The sequence below is a fragment of the Lactuca serriola genome, chromosome 7, assembly GCF_051521515.1.
Source record: "Lactuca serriola cultivar US96UC23 chromosome 7, Lser_US96UC23_V15, whole genome shotgun sequence".
NCBI lineage: Eukaryota > Viridiplantae > Streptophyta > Magnoliopsida > Asterales > Asteraceae > Lactuca > Lactuca serriola.
In genome coordinates, this window is record NC_136414.1 from 3,352,544 (window position 1) to 3,374,055 (window position 21,512).

General features: G+C 38.9%; 1 protein-coding gene across 1 annotated transcript; it reads left to right on the top strand.

Moving 5' to 3' along the window:
• The first annotated feature begins 17,830 nt into the window (after positions 1-17,830).
• LOC145061783 (jasmonoyl--L-amino acid synthetase JAR4-like) lies at positions 17,831-21,130 on the top strand. Its single transcript, XM_079009348.1, has 5 exons — positions 17,831-18,165; positions 18,618-18,925; positions 19,019-19,120; positions 19,192-20,018; positions 20,369-21,130. The coding sequence occupies exons 2-5, from the start codon at positions 18,642-18,644 to the stop codon at positions 20,908-20,910; spliced, it is 1,755 nt and encodes a 584-aa protein (XP_078865474.1). The 5' UTR covers positions 17,831-18,165; positions 18,618-18,641; the 3' UTR covers positions 20,911-21,130.
• The last annotated feature ends 382 nt before the right edge of the window (positions 21,131-21,512 follow it).

Here is a 21,512-nt window from a genome sequence, read left to right on the forward strand (position 1 = left end):
AGTGGAGCGTGTGTGGTTTACCGGCACACTAAATGGTTCTAAGAAAAGGTAGCAAAGGGTGACTCAATGTTTGTCATAGTTCGGTGGAGCGTGTGTGGTTTACCGGCACATCGAATAGGTGACCGTAACATGTGAGGGCACCATGTAAGTTTGCATGGTTATTCACACCCGCTTTGTGATCCTCGGCATCCCAGTCACAAACTAGAGGGGCATATCGAGATTTAAACATGCCATTGAAATGTTCAATGAATCTCAAAGGATCTAGGAGTTTTCATAGATTTAAAACTTAAATTTCTTTTTCGTTTTTCATGGTGGAAATTAGTGAATCGTCATTCACTTACCTTCAAATATTCTGCAACTAGATTACGACATCCCTTTTCTAGGTTGTAGCGTATTGTGTTGGGTCCTAGCCTTAGTATCTCATTTGGGTGATTTACTAAGGACTCAATCAACCAACTAACTTGAATTCGTTTTCTCCCGTTTTGTCGATGTCAAAGTACGACAACCATGGTCTTCCCAAATCCCGTGGAACAAGCATTCCACATGAAGATGATATTCCACAATTCGATCGAGGAACAAGAGATCATGCTTCACTTCCTCCACCTCCTCCAATTATTCTCCCTAACCCACAAGTTCGAAGGCTTGAAAAGTTCAAGCTCACTTAAGCCCTTTTGGCAAGTAAACATGAAGAAGGAAAGTCGGTGTGTGCACACGTCCTAGGGATGAAGTCACACATTGATATGTTAAGAATGTAAGGATCCGTTGTCTGTGAGGAGATGGCTGTTGATTGGGTTCTTCAGTCACTTCCTAACTCGTATAGTGAGTTCGTAAGAGAGTACTATATGATGAACCACGACGTGACCCTTATAGATCTCACTTATATGCTTATTGCTGCTGAATCAACAATGATTTGGCGCAATGGAGAAGCAAAGTTGATTGGTGAATCTGCCTTCAAGACCTCTATGGATATAGACAATAGCAACGAAAGACATGCCATGATCGAAGAGTTTGATCATAAGAGAAAGGCAATATCTGAAGTAGTTCCATGTGCTGTTCCAAAAGAGCCGATTTGCTTTTATTGCCAAGAGAAGGGGCATTGGAGACGAAGCTGCCCTATTTACCTAAGAGATCTAAGAGATGGGAGAGTCAAAACATATGGCTCTGCTTTAGGTAAAATCCATTGACTAACTCTTTTAAGCTTCTATTCTAGATTCTTAATACATAATGTGATAAGATTACAATTGATGTTTTGTAGGATCAAAGAAAAGAGAGGAAGCTTAAGGGAAGAAGTGAGCAAAATCTAACCGTGAAGAAATGGATTTCGATCGCTTTACTTGAAGATTAGATTCTTGAGCTACTACTTAGAGTTAGAATTAGAAATATGTATTAGCATAGTTTTTCAATGAATTGCATTGTAATGACAAATTTTTCCGCAATAAAATAAATTTTGATTTTAAATTATTTATTTATCCTTGCAATGGCATGCATGAAAATTGATGTTTGAAGGTTTCTAATATTAGCAATAATGGATTTGATTCTTAATTATGTTGTTTATGGAAATGTCGAGAATTTACCAAATAGGGAGAGTTTCTCATCGCCCAAGTTTCAATTGGACAGAAACTTGGAATCATGCGACTTGGTTGCACGATGAATGAGAAATTTCATATTTGGAAATTAGACTAATTCATTGACAAAGTGTCAAGTGAAGGACTAGGAGATCGAGTACACAAAGTTGCGTATTGATCAAGTCCACCATAAGAATAACAAAGATATTCGTCATGATTTACTAAAGGTTTAGTAAATATGATTATACTTATAAGATTAAGTGTAATTCTAAATTGATTGAAAAAGTTTAAATCAATAACAGAACGAATAAGAAGAATCAAGTAGGCAGAAAGATAAAAGTTTCTACATTCTAAGAAGAAGGGAGAGTACCTTTTATGCTTTATGATAAATCTTAATGATTAAGAACCATATATCAATTGATCCTCTAAGTGAGTCTTAGTACAATTGTATGTCTAAGAAGAGGAATCAAGAATTGAAGAAATGGTTAAATCAAGAAGTCAATCATACTTCGTTCCAAAACAAGTCTTAGAGTTAAGACTGTGACATTGAGTGAAAAGTATTAAGAAGGTTTATAGCATTCATCAAGTGTGGAAAGTTGTGATGTCTTGGATAAGACAAAGACAAACTAGGACCAATTTATGAAGTGTTTTGATAAAAACTACACTAACTCTTGAATATTTGTTTGTCAAGAAATGTTTATTGACAAGAGAATCTTATATGTCAAGGAGTCAGTGGGAGTCTTAATGGTCTTGAAAGGTTTCAAGAACTAATCAAAATAAACCTTATCGATCATCACTAGCACACGAGTTTAGGTTTACAACCTATCGTGTTGACACTATTTTGTTTCTATGCCATTCCAATTGAGTTAATTATGCATGTGATTCTATGAGTTCTCATTTGAATGCATAAAAGGCAAGGACCTTGATCAATGGAAAGTACATTGATATGAAATGGTGAGCTGCTTAACTACTTGGAAGACATGGTGGGCAGCTGTGTTACCATAAGGCAAAAAGTCAAGATTAAGAAAGTTCGGTCCATATGAGTTTGAATTTGTCCTAAACTTTGGTTTTGACAAATTCACATGGATAGGAATACATACACCATTAAAATCTAAGTGTCATAAGATTCCCTCCTTCATGAAAATGACTATGAGGAAATGCTTTCACTAATAGAGATTTTAAGAAGATAGTGATTGTGAAATTGTATTCTCAAATTCGATTATAGTTACGGTATCCCTTTCCATGATTCGAATTGTGAGATTTGGCAATTAGTCTAAATTGTTTAGACACACATATGAGCTATCTAAGGGAAAAGTGTATAAGCTTAGATAAAGGATTATCAAAGCATTAAGTATTAGAAACATGAACTTAAGAAATTCAATAAGTATTGTTTTTCTGGAAGTTAAGCTGGTTTCTGAATACATGTCAAAGCTAGTGGGAGCATAAGTGTTATGTTTATAATAATCATCATGATAGTGGGAGCATAAATGTTATGATTGTATGATTATTAAGGCAAGTATTGCAAGTTAGCAATATTAATTATAGAAAAACAAGAGTTACACCTTGCAAAGTCGTAAGGGTTGTAAAGTTGTTTTGCTATAGTTAAGGGAGGGAATATTATGCTTCATTTCAAATCTAAAGGCTTAGGTTGCGGAATGTTAATAATTTAGTCAAGGAAACATTGTGCGTTCTTAAAAATCCGATTATGATTACGGCATTCCTCTTCATAGTTCGAATTTTGAGAACGTAACACATAAAATATTATGGCAGAAGATTGATAAAGTATCGAATCTTCGTGTAAGACATTATGCATCGTGTCCCATATGCTTCGGGTATAGGATTGATTGAAAATGCTATAATATTTGACCATTCTAAAATTTTCCAAATGTCTAGCGCATTTAGAGGGAAAAAGGACAAGAATCGGTTTTGACTAAGATATTTAAACAACTATCAAAGGACAATCCAAAGTTCGTCGAGGATTGGTCGCTTGTGAGTAGTTGGAAGCATGATATTGGATGGACCATATCGACGTTATTATGAATAGATAAGATTCTATTGAGAATGAGTTGTCATATGGTAAGTATGGAAAGTTTTCCATATTGGGAATTGAATATTGAAAAAATCTATGTCTAGATTAGAAACTTTTATGCAAAAGGATGTTCAAAGGAATGTACTTTGAGTGAGAGACATCATATCTAAGGAATTGTATTGTAACAATCTCCGATAGAGGACTTTGTAATATCATTGGCAATAGTCATTGTGACTTTTGTGCTATGACATTACGAAAGGATCATTGCATAAAATGTTAGAATCTAGCATATTCCATAAGTGGCAAGAATTTGATATTATTTCACTTATGGAAAAGGATTAGGAGTTGTCAAATGAGTATGATTGGAAATATGTTAATTTGATCTATTTCACAAAGTAAGAACCATAGGTAAACATTGTGTGCATGCTAAGAGCATGGGACAAGTGTTGTAATAATTCAAGTAAAAAGTTGATTACCCGAAACAACAAATAATGAGTAATCGATATGGTGATAAATAAAAGGTGTTTTATTTATACTCAAAGGTTTGAGACCATATGGGATTAGTATTATCCTTGTGTTTCACTTTGCATGTTTTGACTTCCTGAATAATTTAATTGGTTTTGAACAGTCAAATTATTCGAACGGGCCACAGTCGTTCATATGTTGGAAGTAGGTATGAATGAAGACTGTCGTGAATTGGTGTGTGGATTGTGTAAAGAGTATTATACATAAGCAAATGTTTGCTGCAACGTTCATGAGTGCTTATGAATATGATTTGAGCATTGGATTAAACCTACGCTCGCTTGGATCACTCCATGAATTGTATCACGAGTGATTGGTGAGACGATAACATCTTATATTCTTGAAACCGAGATGTGTGAGTTGTATCTTGCAAATCGGTTGCACATTGATAATATGTAAACGCACCAGTAACTTGATGTCATCAAACATATTGTTGTGTGTGATTCGGTGAGTGAGTGCAAGCGAACATTGAATCAAAGTTTATCCGTTCCTTTAATCCAAAGTAGGATAAAAGCGATATCTTTGGGCCCCTCAATGATTTAGTGATGACAAACGTAAATGCTCGGCCGGGCTAGGGCTAATTTGATTTGTTCAATTAGTTAGTCGTCATAAATCGGAAGTCGAGAAATAGTACGGAGAGAATGATTAGACATCATGTCTTTTACGATATCTAGAATGGAGGAATATATAATCCCTTATCTAAAGGACACGCGTATCTGATAGGATCAGAGTTGAGAGCGGATTTGGAAAGCTACGATTGCAGATCAAGATCTGAAGTCATACGCAGAAGAGTTATTAGACTTATCCAAGTGGGAGACTGTTGGATTAGTGTCTAAGTCCATAACTATTTTGGTATGTACTTGACCCGATGGTGCATGGTCCTTTTGGGTTGCCTTCACCAAAGCAACTTGATAGGATAATTATGGAGAGAAAGGATTAAATATGATTTATTAATAGAAATCATCTTGTTTAATTAATATTAGTCAAGAATTAATAAGAATTAAGTTTGTGGCTAAAAGAGATTAATTAAACTTAAGGGATTGGAATTGTAATTATAAGATAATTGAAATTGGGCTATGGATTGCCTTATAGTATAAGGTTGGACAAATTCTATGGGGAAACCCATTAGAAATCGTCCAAGGCCTTTAAGGAAAGGAGTCCATGGGTTGCTTAGGGCTTAAGCATCCAAATTAGGGTTTCCTTGTTAGATAACCCTAATAGCCTCACTATATATAGAGTCCTTATGCCCCAAAAACGTGGTGAACAAGATCCTTAGGGTTTCCACACGTTTTGGGCAGCCTCCTTCTCTTCTCTTCTTCATCCTCTTGCTCTTGGTGTTTGTGAACCATTAGAGGAGTGACATTTGTGACTCTAAGCTTTCTAAAGTCAATACAAGAAGGATTTGAGATTGTTATTGCTATATAACAATCAAGGTATGATCTAAACCCTTAATTATATGTTATATTGATTATCATATGCTAGATCTAGGGTTTATAGTCTTGGATAAATTGCATGTACAATAGAGAAACCTAGATCCAAGCATTAGGGTTTGTATGAGCACATAGGATGTTCTTATAGCTAAAACCCATCAGTTTGCAGAGTGAGACTTCGAGGATGAAGTCTAATTCTAGTGGGGGAGAATTGTAACATCCGGATTCCCAGGTATATTATTTTATTCCATTATTTTTGGAGGTTGGGAGGGGACTCGGTGAGTTGGTGCTTAGACTCGCCAAGTATGGTCACGGATTCTTATCCGGGTTCACAGTTGGACTCGGCGAGTTCATGAGTGGACTCGGCGAGTCCACGCTATTTAATGAAACCCTAATTTCCTGGGTTTGAGACCTATTTAAAGGCCCTTAGGTCCGTCATTTGCTGCTACCAAACCACTGAGAGAAACCCTAAGATATCTAGAGCGTTTGTGAGGAAGGAGAGGCCACTTTGATCATTTTGTTGGTGTGATTGCAAGAAGGAGGTGACCAAGGCAAGAGGAGGCTAAAGGAGGAGCAATTCTGGTGATTTCAGAGTTTAGAGACTTCATCTTGAGGTATTTATTTGGACCCTCTTCAGATTTGGTGTTAATTCTTAGAGTTAGGGTTTTCTAACCCCTTTAGAGGATGGATATGTGGATCAATTGGTCCCTTCTCGAGTTTATGCTTTGGATCAGGACTCAAAGAGGTCCAGAGACCTTAACCCTTGGAGCTTTATGAGTTATTTTGGGAGCCATGAACTTAGGAGGTTATTTTTGGTGCTAAATCACCAAGTGAGACCGTCTAGATGTTATATGAGTGTCAAGGTCTGAACTTTACGTGATTATCATGCTTGGGAAGGTCAGACTCGACGAGTAGGATTAGGGTTTCCCGTAAATCACTCAGTGAGTAGACTTTCTGAGTTGGGGAAATAACTCAGTGAGTCAGAGGGGGGATTAGAGGACTGGATTTCAGGGCGGAACTCGCCGAGTTGTTCTTGAGACTCGGCGAGTTGACTCGGGGTGGCCCTGCGATTTATGCCAGGTGTGACTCGTCGAGCAAGGGGAGGAACTCGACGTGCCAAGCAGGACTAAAGAGTTAGTGGGCACGTGTAGACTCGCCGAGTCGCCCAAGTGCACTCGACGATTCGGGTCAAGTTGACCGTTGACTTTTGTTGACTTTTAGGGTTTGGTCAACAATGGGGGCCTTTGAGCCAAGAGAGGGGTAAAATGGTCTTTCACCCTTCTGATGGTGCCATGAGAGGGTTGAGTCTAGTCCCGAGATTTATATTCATGAGGATATTTATTTTATGTGATTAGGCGGAGGCTAGATCGTATTCTACCAAGTCAGAGATTTACCGAGACATTTGAGGTGAGTCTTCTCACTATACTTTACCTAGAGTGGTAACAGGGTTATGTGACAGTATATTTTAGAGCTATGTGCCATTGTATTTGTATGTTATTTATGTGTTGAGATTTATTGTGATATGTGATATGCATGATTCAGAGTTTCAGAGTTAGGACCAGTGGGTCCATAGAGTTAGGACCTTTGGGTCCACAGTGTTAGGGCCAGAGGGCCCACAGAGAGTTGGAACTGGAGGGTTCCACTGGGACACACCGACCAAAGGGTCGGCAGAGTTATAGCCTTGAGTGGCTAATATGTGTTAGAGTGGTATTTTGAGGAACTCACTAAGCATTTATGCTTACAATGTTTTGTGTTATGTGTCTCAGGTACCAGCGATGATCGCGGGAAGGCGCCGACATGATCTGTACACACACACACACACACCCGTGGAGTTTATTATGATTTGATCTTGGGATTTGTAATGAGATAATGTTGATACAATGTTTTCTTGAAAATGATTATGAATGAATTTCGTTTTAAAAAGTGAAAAATTGTCTTAATTTTTACAATGTTACACAGGTGTTACTAATCGTGTGGCTGATGCTCTTTCCAGGGAGTTTTTGTTTCGACACGAAGACACGAAACTTCTAAAGATGGCCTCATCATGGTCGATACACTTAGGCGAACTGGAAAAAGAGATCGCAGCTGATACCTTCCTGCAGCAGATTAAGGAAGATATCACTCAACTAGGAAAAAAAACATGTGGGATTCACAGTGGAAGGAGGCAAGGTGAGGAATAAGGGAAGATTGGTGATACTGAAATCTTCGTCGCTCATTCCCAGGTTGCTGGTAGAATTCCATGATTCAGTTGTCGGGGGACATGCGGGAGAGTTCAAAACTTATCTAAGGATAGCTGAGGAATGAGAAAATCAATCCAAAAATATGTGCAAGGATGTGACGTGTGTTAACGACAGAAAGCTCTTACCACCCACCCAGCAGGCCTTCTCCAACCCCTGCCCATTCCGACCTTAATCTGGGATGATGTATCCATGGACTTCATTGAAGGGCTGCCACTATCACAGGGACAGATACGATACTTGTGGTGGTGGATCGACTCTCAAAGTACGCCCATTTCATGACTCTCAAGCACCCTTTCACGGCCGTGACGGTAGCAACCGTGTTCATCAAGGAAGTGGTCCGGCTCCATGGATTCCCATTATCAGTGAATTCTGACAGGGACAATATTTTTATGAACACTTTTTGGAGGGAGTCGTTCCATGTGCAAGGAACCAATCTTCTTCGGAGCACCGCGTACCACCCCCAAACGGACGGTTAATCGGAGATCGTCAACAAGTCCCTGGAACTATATCTCCGCTGTTTTTGTAACACCCCAAAATACTGGCCAAAAATTTCATTTTTAATTAAGTGATTTGCAAAACGTTTGTAACAAAATATCATTCAACCATATCATTTAATAAAACATGTCTCGTGTCTGTAAACCAAAATGTAAATCATAATAATATCAGAGTACAAACCCCAGAATGTCTCATAGTGCGGAAAGACAAGAGCGTGTGTGTGATATGTCGCTACCACGCCAGCTCCTTCCCCTTGGCTGAAGAGGTACCTGAAACAACAACTAAAAACCGTAAGCACGAAGCTTAGTGAGTTCCCCCACTATACCACATACCATATAACCACATATCATACATATATTGTCAGACATATCTGGGTGCCCGACCTACCCCTTCGGTCCTCTCGACCGGATATTAGCTAGCATATCTGGGTGCTGGCCTCCCCTTCGATCCTCTCGACTAGATACTAACTAGCATATCTAGGTGCTGGTCTCCCCTTTGGTCCTCTCGACTGGATGCTGGGGACTATTTGACCCCCTACTACTACCATATAACACATATCACATAATCTATATAGCATGGCTGGGCATGACTGCCCCTTCGACCCTATCGACCGGTAAATCGGGGACTATCTCCCCTACTGTCACTAGCACATAGCAGCATATCATACTATCACATAAACATACCACAGGTAGTAGCAACCCTATATGAATATCACAGAGACAATCATATAATCATACAACTCCTACTGGTGAGCCGATGTTGTGGCCGTAGACCCACTGCTACTGGAAGGTAACTCACCTCAAAAGTAAAACACAATCTCTACCTCTAGAGGGCAATCCAACATGCCCGAAGACTCAGTAAACTTCTTGCTAAGCGCAAGAGAAACAAACGATCGGGTGGCACGCGAGTCAAACAACACCTGAACTGGGATACCGTTCACATGGAACAATCCTAATGCATAAACACAGAGCACATATCAATATCATAACATCATATAAATAAAATAGAGGAAAAGAATCATACCCATCACCACATCGGGTGCAGTGCGTGCCTCCTCGGTAGTCAGCTGAAATGCTTGACTCCTCACCACTGGAGCCTCTGCCTTGCCCTGCCAGCCATCAGTGATCCGCAGGGTCGCTGGAGCTGGCGCCTTCACTGGCGCCGATGCTGCTGTCAACTGGGGGCAACTGACCTTCTTGTGGCCCCTCTGGTTGCAATGGAAACATAGCAACTCAGACGTCTTTATCACAGGTGCAGGGGCGGTACAATCCCTACTGAAGTGCCCTGACTTGCCGCACTTATAATAGCATGACGATCCCAACTTGCACGCTCCCTCGTGCGTCTTGCCGCATTTCCTGCAGCGGCCCCGCCTCTATTGGCCTTTCGGCCCCACATCTGGTCCCTTGGGCTTCTTCCCTGAAGCCCCCATAATATGCCCCTCTTCCGCCTTCCTCTTCCGGATGTGCTCCAGATCTATCTCCCTCTCCCTTGCCCTGGCAATCATAAAGTCCAAGGTAGGGCAAGCTGAAAAACTAACATGCTCCCGAATATCAGCTCGTAACATGTCATGATAGCGGGTCCTCCTCATATCCTCATCACCCGCGTACTGGGGCACCAACAACGCCCTCACCTGGAACTTGGCGGTGATCTCCGCCACAGTCTCTGTCATCTGCCTCATATCTAAAAACTCCCTGGCCAGCTGCTGAAGCTCGACAGCCGGCGCAAACTCTGCCCTGAACCTGGTCACAAAGTCCAACCAGGTCATAGCCTCAACAACCGAGGCTCCCAACGAGTCACCGGCAGACTCCCACCAATCTCTAGCTCGGTCTCTCAAACATCCTGCTACAAATCTCACCTTCGACCCCTCGGGGCAGAAGCTAGTCAACTGTGCAGACTCAATGTCTGCAATCCATCGCCTGGAAGCTATGGGGTCCTTCGCCCCGTGAAAATCCGGCGCACCACTGCCCCTGAAGTCCTTAAAGGACAGTGTGCGAGATCCTGACTGGCCAGATGCCATGTCACTTCTGAATGCCCTGAGGCGGTCCTCCATCAGCTCGACTATCCCTTCCTTGACTGACCCGAAAATGATGGGGGTCAACTCAAGGATGCCCCAGGTGATCTCTGACGCGATGAACTCGCGTAGCCTCTCATCTACTGGCTCGGATCCGGATCCTGATCCCGAACCCGATCCCTCTCCAGAACTGCCACCCGCTGGCCTCTGACGTAGTACCACCATTATGCAATACACACAGGCAACCATTAGTGATACTGATACCTCTAAAGGGATCACATCTGTTTCAAGTTCCCTGGTCTTGTCTCGGCTTTCCTTAGTTCGGGTACGGATCCTATGCTTTCAGTAGTACATGCCCATACTACCTTCCACATCTATCCGTACCTTCTTTAAGGACTGCCTCGACTCCACCAGATCCCTTTCACTACTACTAATCACTACTATTCCCATTCTAGGCTTGCCCTAGGGAAAATCTTTGACTCCACCCAAACCGGTCCTCAGCTGCTGAAGGCTTCCTTGTAATGCCAATAAGCCATTACCTGAATACCATCACATGTGATGAGGCTCAGATAATCCTTCGAGTAACATACTCGTCCCTACAACGGTTAGACTCAAACAAGAGTTGCGCAATAGGGCCAAATCGAGCACTCTGAGATTATTCAACCCTGATCATATGTGACGTGACGTATTCACCTAATGACTAACTCCCATCACTCAGAGTCCCACTAAGCACAAAGCAATCAACATTCGGACGCAGGAAAACTACTCAAGCAAATATGTCCTCATTATGAGAAGCTGAACTAGCATATAATGCTACGCTCATACAACCAGGCATAACCTAAATAGGTTGTCCTAATACTGCCTACTCATTACTAGCATGCAATTCTCATAAGCTGAAGCACATAAAGCAGGCACATAAGGCATCACTCCTAGATCCTTAGTCCTATTCTAGCATGCTGTTCTACTGAAACTGTTAAACATAACATAAACTCGTATGGGTACTTTGGGGAATACTTACTTGAGCTTGGCCGGTTGCACACATCACACACTTCGTTCTTTCTTAAAACTCTTTACTTAATCCTTTATAAAACTTTTTCTTTTTCGAAATTCCTTAATCCCTCGATTTGAGTTCAGACACCCCCGAAGGTGTGTCCGAATCCCTCAAACCAGGACTCTGATACCAACTTGTAACGCCCCAAAATACGGGCCAAAATTTTCATTTTTAATTAAGTGATTTGCAAAACGTTTGTAACAAAATATCATTCGACCATATCATTGATGTCTCGTGTCTGTAAACCAAAACATAAATCATAATAATATCAGAGTACAAATCCCAGAATGTCTCATAGTGCGGAAAGACAAGAGCGTGTGTGTGATATGCTGCTACCGAGCCAACTCCTTCCCCTTGGTTGAAGAGGTACCTAAGACAACAACTAAAAACCGTAAGCAAAAAGCTTAGTGAGTTCCCCCACTGTACCACATACCATATAACCACATATCATACATATATTGTCAGACATATCTGGGTGCCCGACCTACCCCTTCGGTCATCTCGACCGGATATTAGCTAGCATATATGGGTGCTGGCCTCCCCTTCGGTCCTCTCGATCGGATACTAACTAGCATATCTGGGTGCTAGTCTCCCCTTCGGTCCTCTCGACCGGATGCTGGGGATTATTTCACCCCCTACTACTACCATATAACACATATCACATAATCTATTTAGCATGGCTGGGCATGACTGCCCCTTCGGCCTTATCAACCGGTAAACCGGGACTATCTCCCCTACTATCATTAGCACATAGCATCATATCATACTAGCACATAAAAATACCACAGGTAGTAGCAACCCTAGATGAATATCACAGAGATAATCATCTAATCATACAACTCCTACTGGTAGGCCGGCATTGTGGCTGTAGACCCACTGCTACTGGAAGGTAACTCACCTCGAAAGTAGCTGCTGAAAGTCTGCTTGCTGAGCGCCTGACTGCTGAACCGGTAATCCTCCGGCTATAAATCATGAACATAGATTAGACACTCATAAATACCTTTAAGTCAAATGACTGACCCTCCCCTGGTCCAAGGTCGACTCCTTGGTCAAAGTCAACTTCTAGTTGACTAGACTCGTCGAGTCATGGCATAGACTCGCTGAGTGCTTCTCCTACTAACCCGGTCCTACTCGACAAGTCCCTCTTCCCACTCACTGAGTCACCCCTAACTCACTACTTGGGACGATTGAATCGACTCGCGACCCGACTCGCCGAGTCCAAGAACAACTCGCCGAGTCCCCATGAGCAGATCTCCTGTTCGCTTCTAAATCCTCACCAGAGCATCCTTTTTGAGGATTTGGGTTTCTGGGACTATTGCTACACGCTAAATTGCTAATTCCGCGTGCATATACGAAGGGTTGGACCTCCAAGACTTAAACTCCTCTCCCTCAGTAACAGTTCATCTGACTCGCCGAGTTTGAAGAACAACTCGTCGAGTACCAGGCAATCTTCATAGGACTCGCCGAGTTGTTCATCCAACTCGCCGAGTCTAAGGCCATCTTCATAGAACTCGCCGAGTTCCACTTTGGGACTCGCCGAATCCCTTGACCCATTTCCCATATAGACCAAATCTGAGACATGCAACGCTTCAAAACCATAGATCTATGTTCCTAGGGCATGCTTATCACGTAAAGTTGCAAACTTTACGTGCATGCATGGCCCTACAAGCTCCAAAAGGCAAATCCAAGCTTTTTATGAGGTCATACACTCAAAGGGGACCTCAATCACTCCAACCACAGAAACTTTATACTTCTAATACGTCCATAATGTCTAGATCTGAAGTCCTTTCGGATCATTAAGCACAAATACAAGGAGTATGGTGTTTTAGGGCTTGAAAACCACCATTTTAGGGACAAAAAGGGAATCTAAAGAACTAGTGATCAAGGTAGGGGCTTTTCTTCCTGAATGGAAGCCTCTTGCAGTGTAGATTCCGGATCTACCTCCCCTCATTGCACACTACAACCTCTTTCTTCTTCTTCTAAGCTCCAAACCTTCTTCACAAAGCCAAAATCACTCTCAAGAACAAAATGGGGGCTAGGGTTTCGCTCTTCAGCTCTCTGGCAGTGTTAGGTTCAAAGGAGGCCAAGTTAGAGGGTTTAAATAGGGTGCAAACACCTGGATTAGGGTTTTTCCCAAACAAGGTCTACTCGCCGAGTCCGAGAACCGACTCGCCGAGTCCAAAGTTCAGTCCCCACGTCTTATCCCGCTCTTACTCGGCGATTTGGTCCATCAAATCGCCGAGTCCAAGGCAAAAATGCATTATTTTAAAAAATGTTAATTACAAGAAGTACGTACCGGGAACCAGGTGCTATAGTTTTGTTCAAGGAAAACCAAGAGAGTGGGCACGGTGGCTTCCATGGGCTAAATTTTGTTACAATACCGCTTATCACACATCAACCCACTTCTCCCCATTCAATATAGTCTGCGGGAGAGATCCACAATGGATTACTCGAATACCTCGTGGGAGGACGGGGGTTTCGTCCCTCAAGGAACAACTCATCGAACAGGATAGCTTATTGGATGATTTGAGAGGCCATCTCATTTACGCGCAGTAGAAGATGAAGGTTCAAGCAGATCGGAAGCGTAAGGAACTCAGCTTCAAAGTGGGAGAGAAAGCATAGCTCAAACTACAATCTTATCGACAGAAATTGGTGGCACGGAGAACTTGGCAGAAGCTGGCTGCCCGCTACTATGGACCGTTCCTAATCCTGCAATGGATTGGTGATGTTGCTTATAAATTGGATCTGCCAGAAGGGGCAAAGGTGCACCCTGTCTTCCATGTCTCTCAACTAAAAAAAGTAGTTGGAGATAGAGCAGTGCAACCTGAACTTCCCCCACAAATGACAGACAACCTCGAGTTAAAACTGGTACCAGAAGTTGTGTTAGGGGTTCGTCAAGGGCACAAAGAACAAGGGCAGATGATGGAGGCACTTATCAAATGGAAGGGCAGCCCGGCATTTGACTCTACGTGGGAAGACTTTGAGAACATACAAGGAATGTTCCCAGAATTCGATCTTGAGGACAAGATCAGTCTTTTGGGGAGAGGTAATGTTACACACACACCACTCCAGTTCACCTATCACATGAGAAAAAAGAAGGGACCACAAGATCATGGGAAGCAACCAGCCATTGGGGAGGATTCCACTAATGATGTCAGCCAATAGAACAGTAGAAGGGTAATTTGGGAATTAATGTTTTATGCTCATTTATATATATAGCAGATTAGTCAACCGGGGGGGGGGGGGGGGGGGGGAGGTAGGAAAAGACTAGAATTGTTCTTGGGAGATTGTAGCATCTCGAACAGCTACCAGTTTCTTTAATCAATCATTTAGCCTTGTGGCTATTCATTCTTGTGTGTGTGTGCACTTGTTGTTGATCTTATAGTTCACAACAGTATCCCATTTTTTTGGGGATTAGCTATAATGTAATGTTGTTGTGTATTGCAGTTTGTAATATAGTTCAAAGGCTTATGTAATACTATGATATTTCTTGAAGTTATTTACATCTTCATCTTTATTCCCTAAGATCGAAGTAGGATGTAACTTCCTTTTTTCATGACATGAGTTGGAACTTTTTATCAGATCTAAAACTTTTTATATTTTTTTTTTCATGGTTCTACTATTATCCAGATGAATGGTTTTATGTTATTAAAAATATAAAAACAAGTTGAATAAAATTGTTCTGAAAGTTGAAATGGCAATTGTTAAGGGCAATTTTGTCTTTTTTACATTATGTTTATTTATATTTGTTTCTTGTAGGGCTACTTCATGTGTGGGAGGGAACCAAACTTTGAGCTTACTTCGAAAAAAAATCGAACGAAGTCAACTCAGTTGGGACGAGTTCATAGCAAGGGCTCTATCTGCAATCAACAACAAGAGTGAATTATATTTTTGAGATATTTTTCATGTTAAACTGATTCTATAAAATTTTTTTGATGAATTTTTGATTTTATCAGAAAGCCAAAGAAGGGTGAGTTCAAGGATGAAGTTTGAGAATTACCAACAGAACATAGAAGTAGAAAACGTAGTTTATGGTACACTGTGAATTAGCAATGTACTTTCATAGAAAAAATGGTATATAAAGCTGAATAAGTTTCATGAAAATGATTATAAAACCTATAATATTTACACCAAAACCCTCCCGACCCATGCATAGCATAGCATGGGTTACATCAGTAGTTTGATATCATTATATGCGAATTTCAATGATAAATCATATTTTTTTATGCTTCATGTCACCATAATTGCTATTTTCTACAAAAACTCCGACGATAATTTTTTAATGTAAGTAAAATAAGTGTTGTGATACGAGATTGCAATACAATGAAAGTTACTTTCATGTTGTGATTTTCATGGTACTATATATATGATGTTGGTCGAAACACTATTTATTTATTAAATGGGCATAAAATAATAAGTTTCTCGTATCGAATAATGGGTTAATAGTAGGGGTGAGCATTTGGACCGGTGGACCGAATCAGACCGTTTTTTTGGACCCCCGAGCCAGTTCTCAATTCTAGGAATCCATCAAAACCGGTCCGTTTTTTTTCCCGGCCCGGTCCGGTTTTACCGAGTTTAGAACCAGTTGGACTCGATTTAAAAAAAATGTAATATGTGAAATTTTGTAAACAATCATAACTCATTCGTTTTAAGTCGGATTGACACGCGGTTTTTTCCAACGTTTAATTTACAGTTTGTAGATGAATTTAGACTATAATTTTTTTGATTTTGGTATTATATTCAATGAATTATAGTCTTTCAAAGTTGAGCTTTCAAAGCTGAAAATTTCCAGCTTTTCAACAACATTTTTAAGATTTTGTAATCTGTAAAAATTTTTAAACAACCATAACTCGTTTGTTTTATGTTGGGTTGACACGTAGTTTTTTCAAACATTTAATTTACAGTTTGTAGATGAATTTAGACTATAGTTTTGTTGATTTTGATATTATATTCAATTAGTTACAATCTTTCAAAGTTGAGCTAGCAAAGTTGAAAATTTTCAGCTTTTCAGTAAGGTTTTTAATATTTTGTAATCTGTGAAAATTTTTAAACAACCATAACTCATTCGTTTTAAGTCGGATTGAGCTACGGTTTTTTCCAACATTTAGTTTACAGTTTGTAGATGAATTAAGACTATAATTTTGTTGATTTTAGTATTATATTCAGTGCATTACAATCCTTCAAAGTTGAACTATCAAAACTAAAATATTTCAACTTTTTAACTATTATTTTAGACTATAATTATGAATTTTATGTATCTTTGACAGATAAATCATATGAAAGGGATCTTGATGAACTTGATTTATATGTTAGTTGTTTTTATTTGTAAAAATTAATTTTGCAAAATTATAATATTATTAAATCAAGGTATATTAGTTATGTATGAAACGTAAACGTAATCATTTTTACAAGTTGTATCGTATCAAACCCAATAACATATTCGTTTTAATGAATTCTATCAAACCCAAAAACTTATTTTAACGACTTGTACTCTATTCAATTAAAGTTGTACCGGTCCAAACGGGTCCAAGAACCAGAAAACCCGGACACGGACACGACCCATCCGGTCCGGTTCACGGTTCACAATATTCTCCATAACTCGTCCGGTCCGATTCGATCCAAATGTCCACCCCTACTTAATAGTTTACTATTATTTACTCCGCCGTTTCCAAAAAAAATATTTAAAACATATCTTCATAAACTTTTAAAATAATGAAAATACGTTAAACTTTCTTTTCTATTTATGATTTTATTTATTTATATATACAGAAATTTAAATTTAAATAAATAAATATATTGCTCCAACCTACAAAGAATCCTTTCACTGTCCACTCCCCCTTCATCTCTTCTAACTCTATTCACCAAGAAAAGTGGGAATGAAATACGGCCAGAAAGGTAGTACAAGTTCACACTTCTCTCTCTCTCTCTTTCTTTTTTTCTCTCTCTCTCTCTCTATATATATATATATATATATATATATATATATATATATATATATATATATATATATATATATAACCCGTGGAAATCACGGTTATAAAATTAATTAAACTTTTATAATAAAAATTTAAAATTATTAATCAATTATTTTAAATAAATTATTAATTAAGAGATCTTTTTAGTTATAAAAATTTTAATCATTAATTTAAATAAATATGTGAAATTATATCATTTTATAATTTATATTACTTTTATTTTAATATTTATTATAATATTATTAATTTAATATAATTAAAATGAGAATTTTTTTAAATTTGAAATTAATAATTAATAGGTTGACAAGTGGAATGCATTAATTAATAGAAATAATAGGGTGACATATGACAAAAGAGAATAAAATATACATTAATTAGGAGGCCTAATAAAATGGCACATAAAGAATAAAATTATTATTTTATATATATATATATATATATATATATATATATATATATATATATATATATATATATATATATATATATATATATATATTCCATCATTGCATTCTTCATTGGTGTGTGGCTTTTGTATGTTCATGGGAAATCTCAATTCTATTGATGCGCTCTTGTTGCTGTGTGTGTAATTGTGAAGAGTACAAAGAGAAAACGAATCAAGTTCACGAAACACCTCACCTTCTTGTCTTATTCTCTCTCTTTCTCGCGTAAAACTTCAGGGTTTTTCTGTCTACAAAAAAGCATAAACTTATTTTCCAGATCAGGAGGTTCCTTTTCGTCATTTTTGAGAGACCCACAAGATTTCAACCATTAATAAACTCTCCCAAATAAATCTTTCGACTCTGATTGACTCTGTGATTCTTGATCATCATCACCATCTCAATTGGTATTGCCTAACTCTTCAGAATTTTAGGTTTATTTTGATGAAATAACTATTTTGTTGATTGTAGATTCTACTTTTTTTTTTCAATCCCCTTTCTGTTATTAGAACTATATATCTTGAGTGTACTTAAGATTGGTAAGCTTAGTTCTCATGTTCTCTTTGATCGTTTTTTGAAAATCCAATAATTTTTAAACCTATACATACAATATTGATATAGTTATATATGTGTGCGTGTGTTAGTATGTCTCTCTGTTGTTCTAACTCCCCCTGAAATTTGTTTGAATTGATATTTGATTTTCTGTTCGATGGTTCAATCATTCATTGGCTTAGATTTTACTTTTTGGCGTTGACTTTTTTTTTTTTTTTTTTTTTTTAACGTAGAAGTCGAACAATCTTTTTCTTCACCTTCATTGATCTGACACGAACACACACTCTGTTTGGTCCTCGTTTTATAGGAACAAGCAATTAGGTTGGAGAAGATGGACACAGGATTTGATCCTGAACAAGTGATTGAAGAATTTGAGGGTTTAACCAAAGATGCTAAGAGGATTCAGACGGAAACTTTAAAGAAAATCTTGGAAGAAAATTCTGAAGCAGAGTATCTAAAAAAATGGCGTCTTGATGGTAAAACTGACCCTGAAAGTTACAGTTCACGTGTCCCTCTTGTTACCCACAAAGATCTCGAGCCTTTAATTCAACAAATTGCTGATGGTGCACCTTACCCTATTCTCACTGGCAAACCAATTACCACAATTACGTTGAGGTACTTTCACTTTGTGCTTGTGGTCAACTTCATCATTTCCATGCTATAATTGTTTGTACTTTGTGCATTAAAGTTGTTTCTTGAAATTTATAGTTCTGGGACTACTCAAGGGAAGAGAAAGTTTGTACCTTTCAATAATGAGTTGACCGAAACAACAATGCAGATTTATCGGACTTCTTTTGCCTTCAGAAACAGGTATATAAGTTATAACACTAAAAGATTGATGATAAAGTACAGTTTTTCATATGATTTTGTTATGTGTATAGGGAATTTCCGATTGGAAATGGGAAATCTTTAAGCTTTATCTATGGCAGTAAACAGTTCAAGACAAAAGGTGGTCTACTAGCAGGAACTGCAACTACTAACGTGTATCGAAGTGAACAATTCAAGAAAACAATGAAAGCAATGCAAACCCCATGTTGTAGTCCGGATGAAGTTATCTTTGGGCCTGATTTCCATCAATCTTTATACTGTCATCTCCTTTGTGGTGTTATTTATCGTGATGATATCCAGGTTATATCATCTACTTTTGCACATAGCATTGTGCATTCCTTCAGAAGCTTTGAGTTAGTCTGGGAAGAACTCTGTTCTGATATAAAAACCGGAACTTTATCTTCTCGAATCACTGTTCCATCTATCAGAACTGCCATGGCCAAGATCTTGAAACCAAACCCTGAGTTAGCAGACAAGATTCATGAAACGTGTTTAAGTTTGACAAATTGGTATGGATTAATCGAGCATTTGTTTCCTAATGCCAAGTACATTTATGGGATCATGACTGGATCAATGGAACCTTATTTGAAAAAACTAAGGCATTATGCTGGTGGAATACCGTTGTTGAGTGCAGATTACGGGTCATCAGAAGGGTGGATCGGGGCAAATGTGAACCCGACCCGCCCGCCCGAAATGGCCACCTTTGCTGTGCTTCCTAACATTGGATATTTTGAGTTTATACCATTGAGGGAGATTGATGTAGCTAGCCAAGATCGAACCCTAACCGAGTTTGGTTCACTCATGGTCGAACCGAGGCCCGTGGGTTTGACCGATGTCAAGGTCGATGAAGAGTATGAGGTTGTTGTCACCAATGTTGCAGGTACAAATAGTTTTTATTCATTTTGATTATCTTTAATGATTTTATACAGATGGGAAACTTAAATCCATATATATGAAAATGAGTTAATTTTGATTTTTTTTTTGGGATGACGGTTTTGGTTACATTCATGATTTAAAAGTGTAAGCCAATTGAAAGATCGGAATGGGACCCATTCACTTAGTTTTTTAGTGTGGTCCATGTGGGTGTTTTAATATAGGGCACAACTTCTTAGTCAATGTTGTTAGTTGTCTTATCTACCCCAATATCTCAAGCTAAGCTAGTGGTACGGTACCCCATGATGTACAGTGATTCATTTAGGATTGACTTTATTTGACTTTTTATGTATGTAGGTTTGTATCGTTACAGACTTGGGGATGTTGTTAAGGTTGTTGGGTTCCATAACTCGACTCCAGAGCTTCAATTTGTTTGTAGAAGAAACCTAATGCCAACAATCAACATAGACAAAAACACAGAGAAAGACTTACAGTTGTCAGTCGAAGCTGCAGCCAAATTGTTGGCGGCTGAAAAACTTGAGGTGGTTGACTTTACGAGCCAAGTTGACCTTTCCTCGGAGCCGGGACATTATGTGATATATTGGGAGGTAAGTGGCGAAGCAAGAGAGGAGGTGCTTAAAGAGTGTTGCAATTGTTTGGACTCGGCGTTTGTTGATGCTGGCTATGTGAGTTCTAGAAAGGTTCATGCCATTGGACCGCTAGAGCTTAGAGTCTTGAAAAGAGGGACATTTCAAAAGATTTTGGACCATTATGTTGGATTGGGGTCCACCTTGAACCAGTTCAAGACTCCACGATGCGTGGGGCCAACTAACCAGATAGTGTTGCAAATACTCGTCAACAATGTTGTAGAAAGTTATGTTAGTACTGCTTTTGGCTAGGGTTCGGGGTGGTTGTAGGGGCAGGGCAGGGTTGTTAATATGTATTATCATAGTTTGCATATTTCTCGAAAGGCTTGAAACAATATGCTATCAAGGTTGTATAGAGAAGTTTGTGCTTCTTTTGTACTTGTGGACATTCTATAAAAAAATCTTTTAGAACTTCTTCTACAAATAATATTTATCATTAAACATATTTAAGATTATATTGTTTTACTTTAAATATGTGTACAATTAAAGTGTATGTTTTATTTTCAGATATTTGTAAAAAATGTGTAAGCTACTCGTTAAGATCAATTCTAACCGACCACTAAAATAGTGGGATGATATTAAAAGTTAGTCTAACAACAATTAAAAGCCATACTACCTTTGTGAGATTGAATAATGGCCAACTTACCATTATAATCTACGAAGCATTATTCATCACACTGGAACATTCGGTTTTGGAAAGTTTCTTATTTCAGAATGATGGGCCTTAAGTTAGTCAAGAGTATGTCTTGGGATTCAAAAGATAAGCTTGGACCTTATTTAACATTGGTAATGTTGTTTAAGTGATTTAAGCCTTTGGATTGTGTATTGGCGCCAAAAAGGGGTAAAATAGGAAA

What these genes read in the sequence shown, in the direction of transcription:
- LOC145061783 (XM_079009348.1), top strand. Translation starts at nt 18,642, where the DNA reads ATGGACACAGGATTTGATCCTGAACAAGTGATTGAAGAATTTGAGGGT. An exon ending in ATTACCACAATTACGTTGAG is followed by an intron (nt 18,926 to 19,018) that starts GTACTTTCACTT and finishes TGAAATTTATAG; the next exon opens with TTCTGGGACTACTCAAGGGA. An exon ending in TGTTGTCACCAATGTTGCAG is followed by an intron (nt 20,019 to 20,368) that starts GTACAAATAGTT and finishes TTATGTATGTAG; the next exon opens with GTTTGTATCGTTACAGACTT.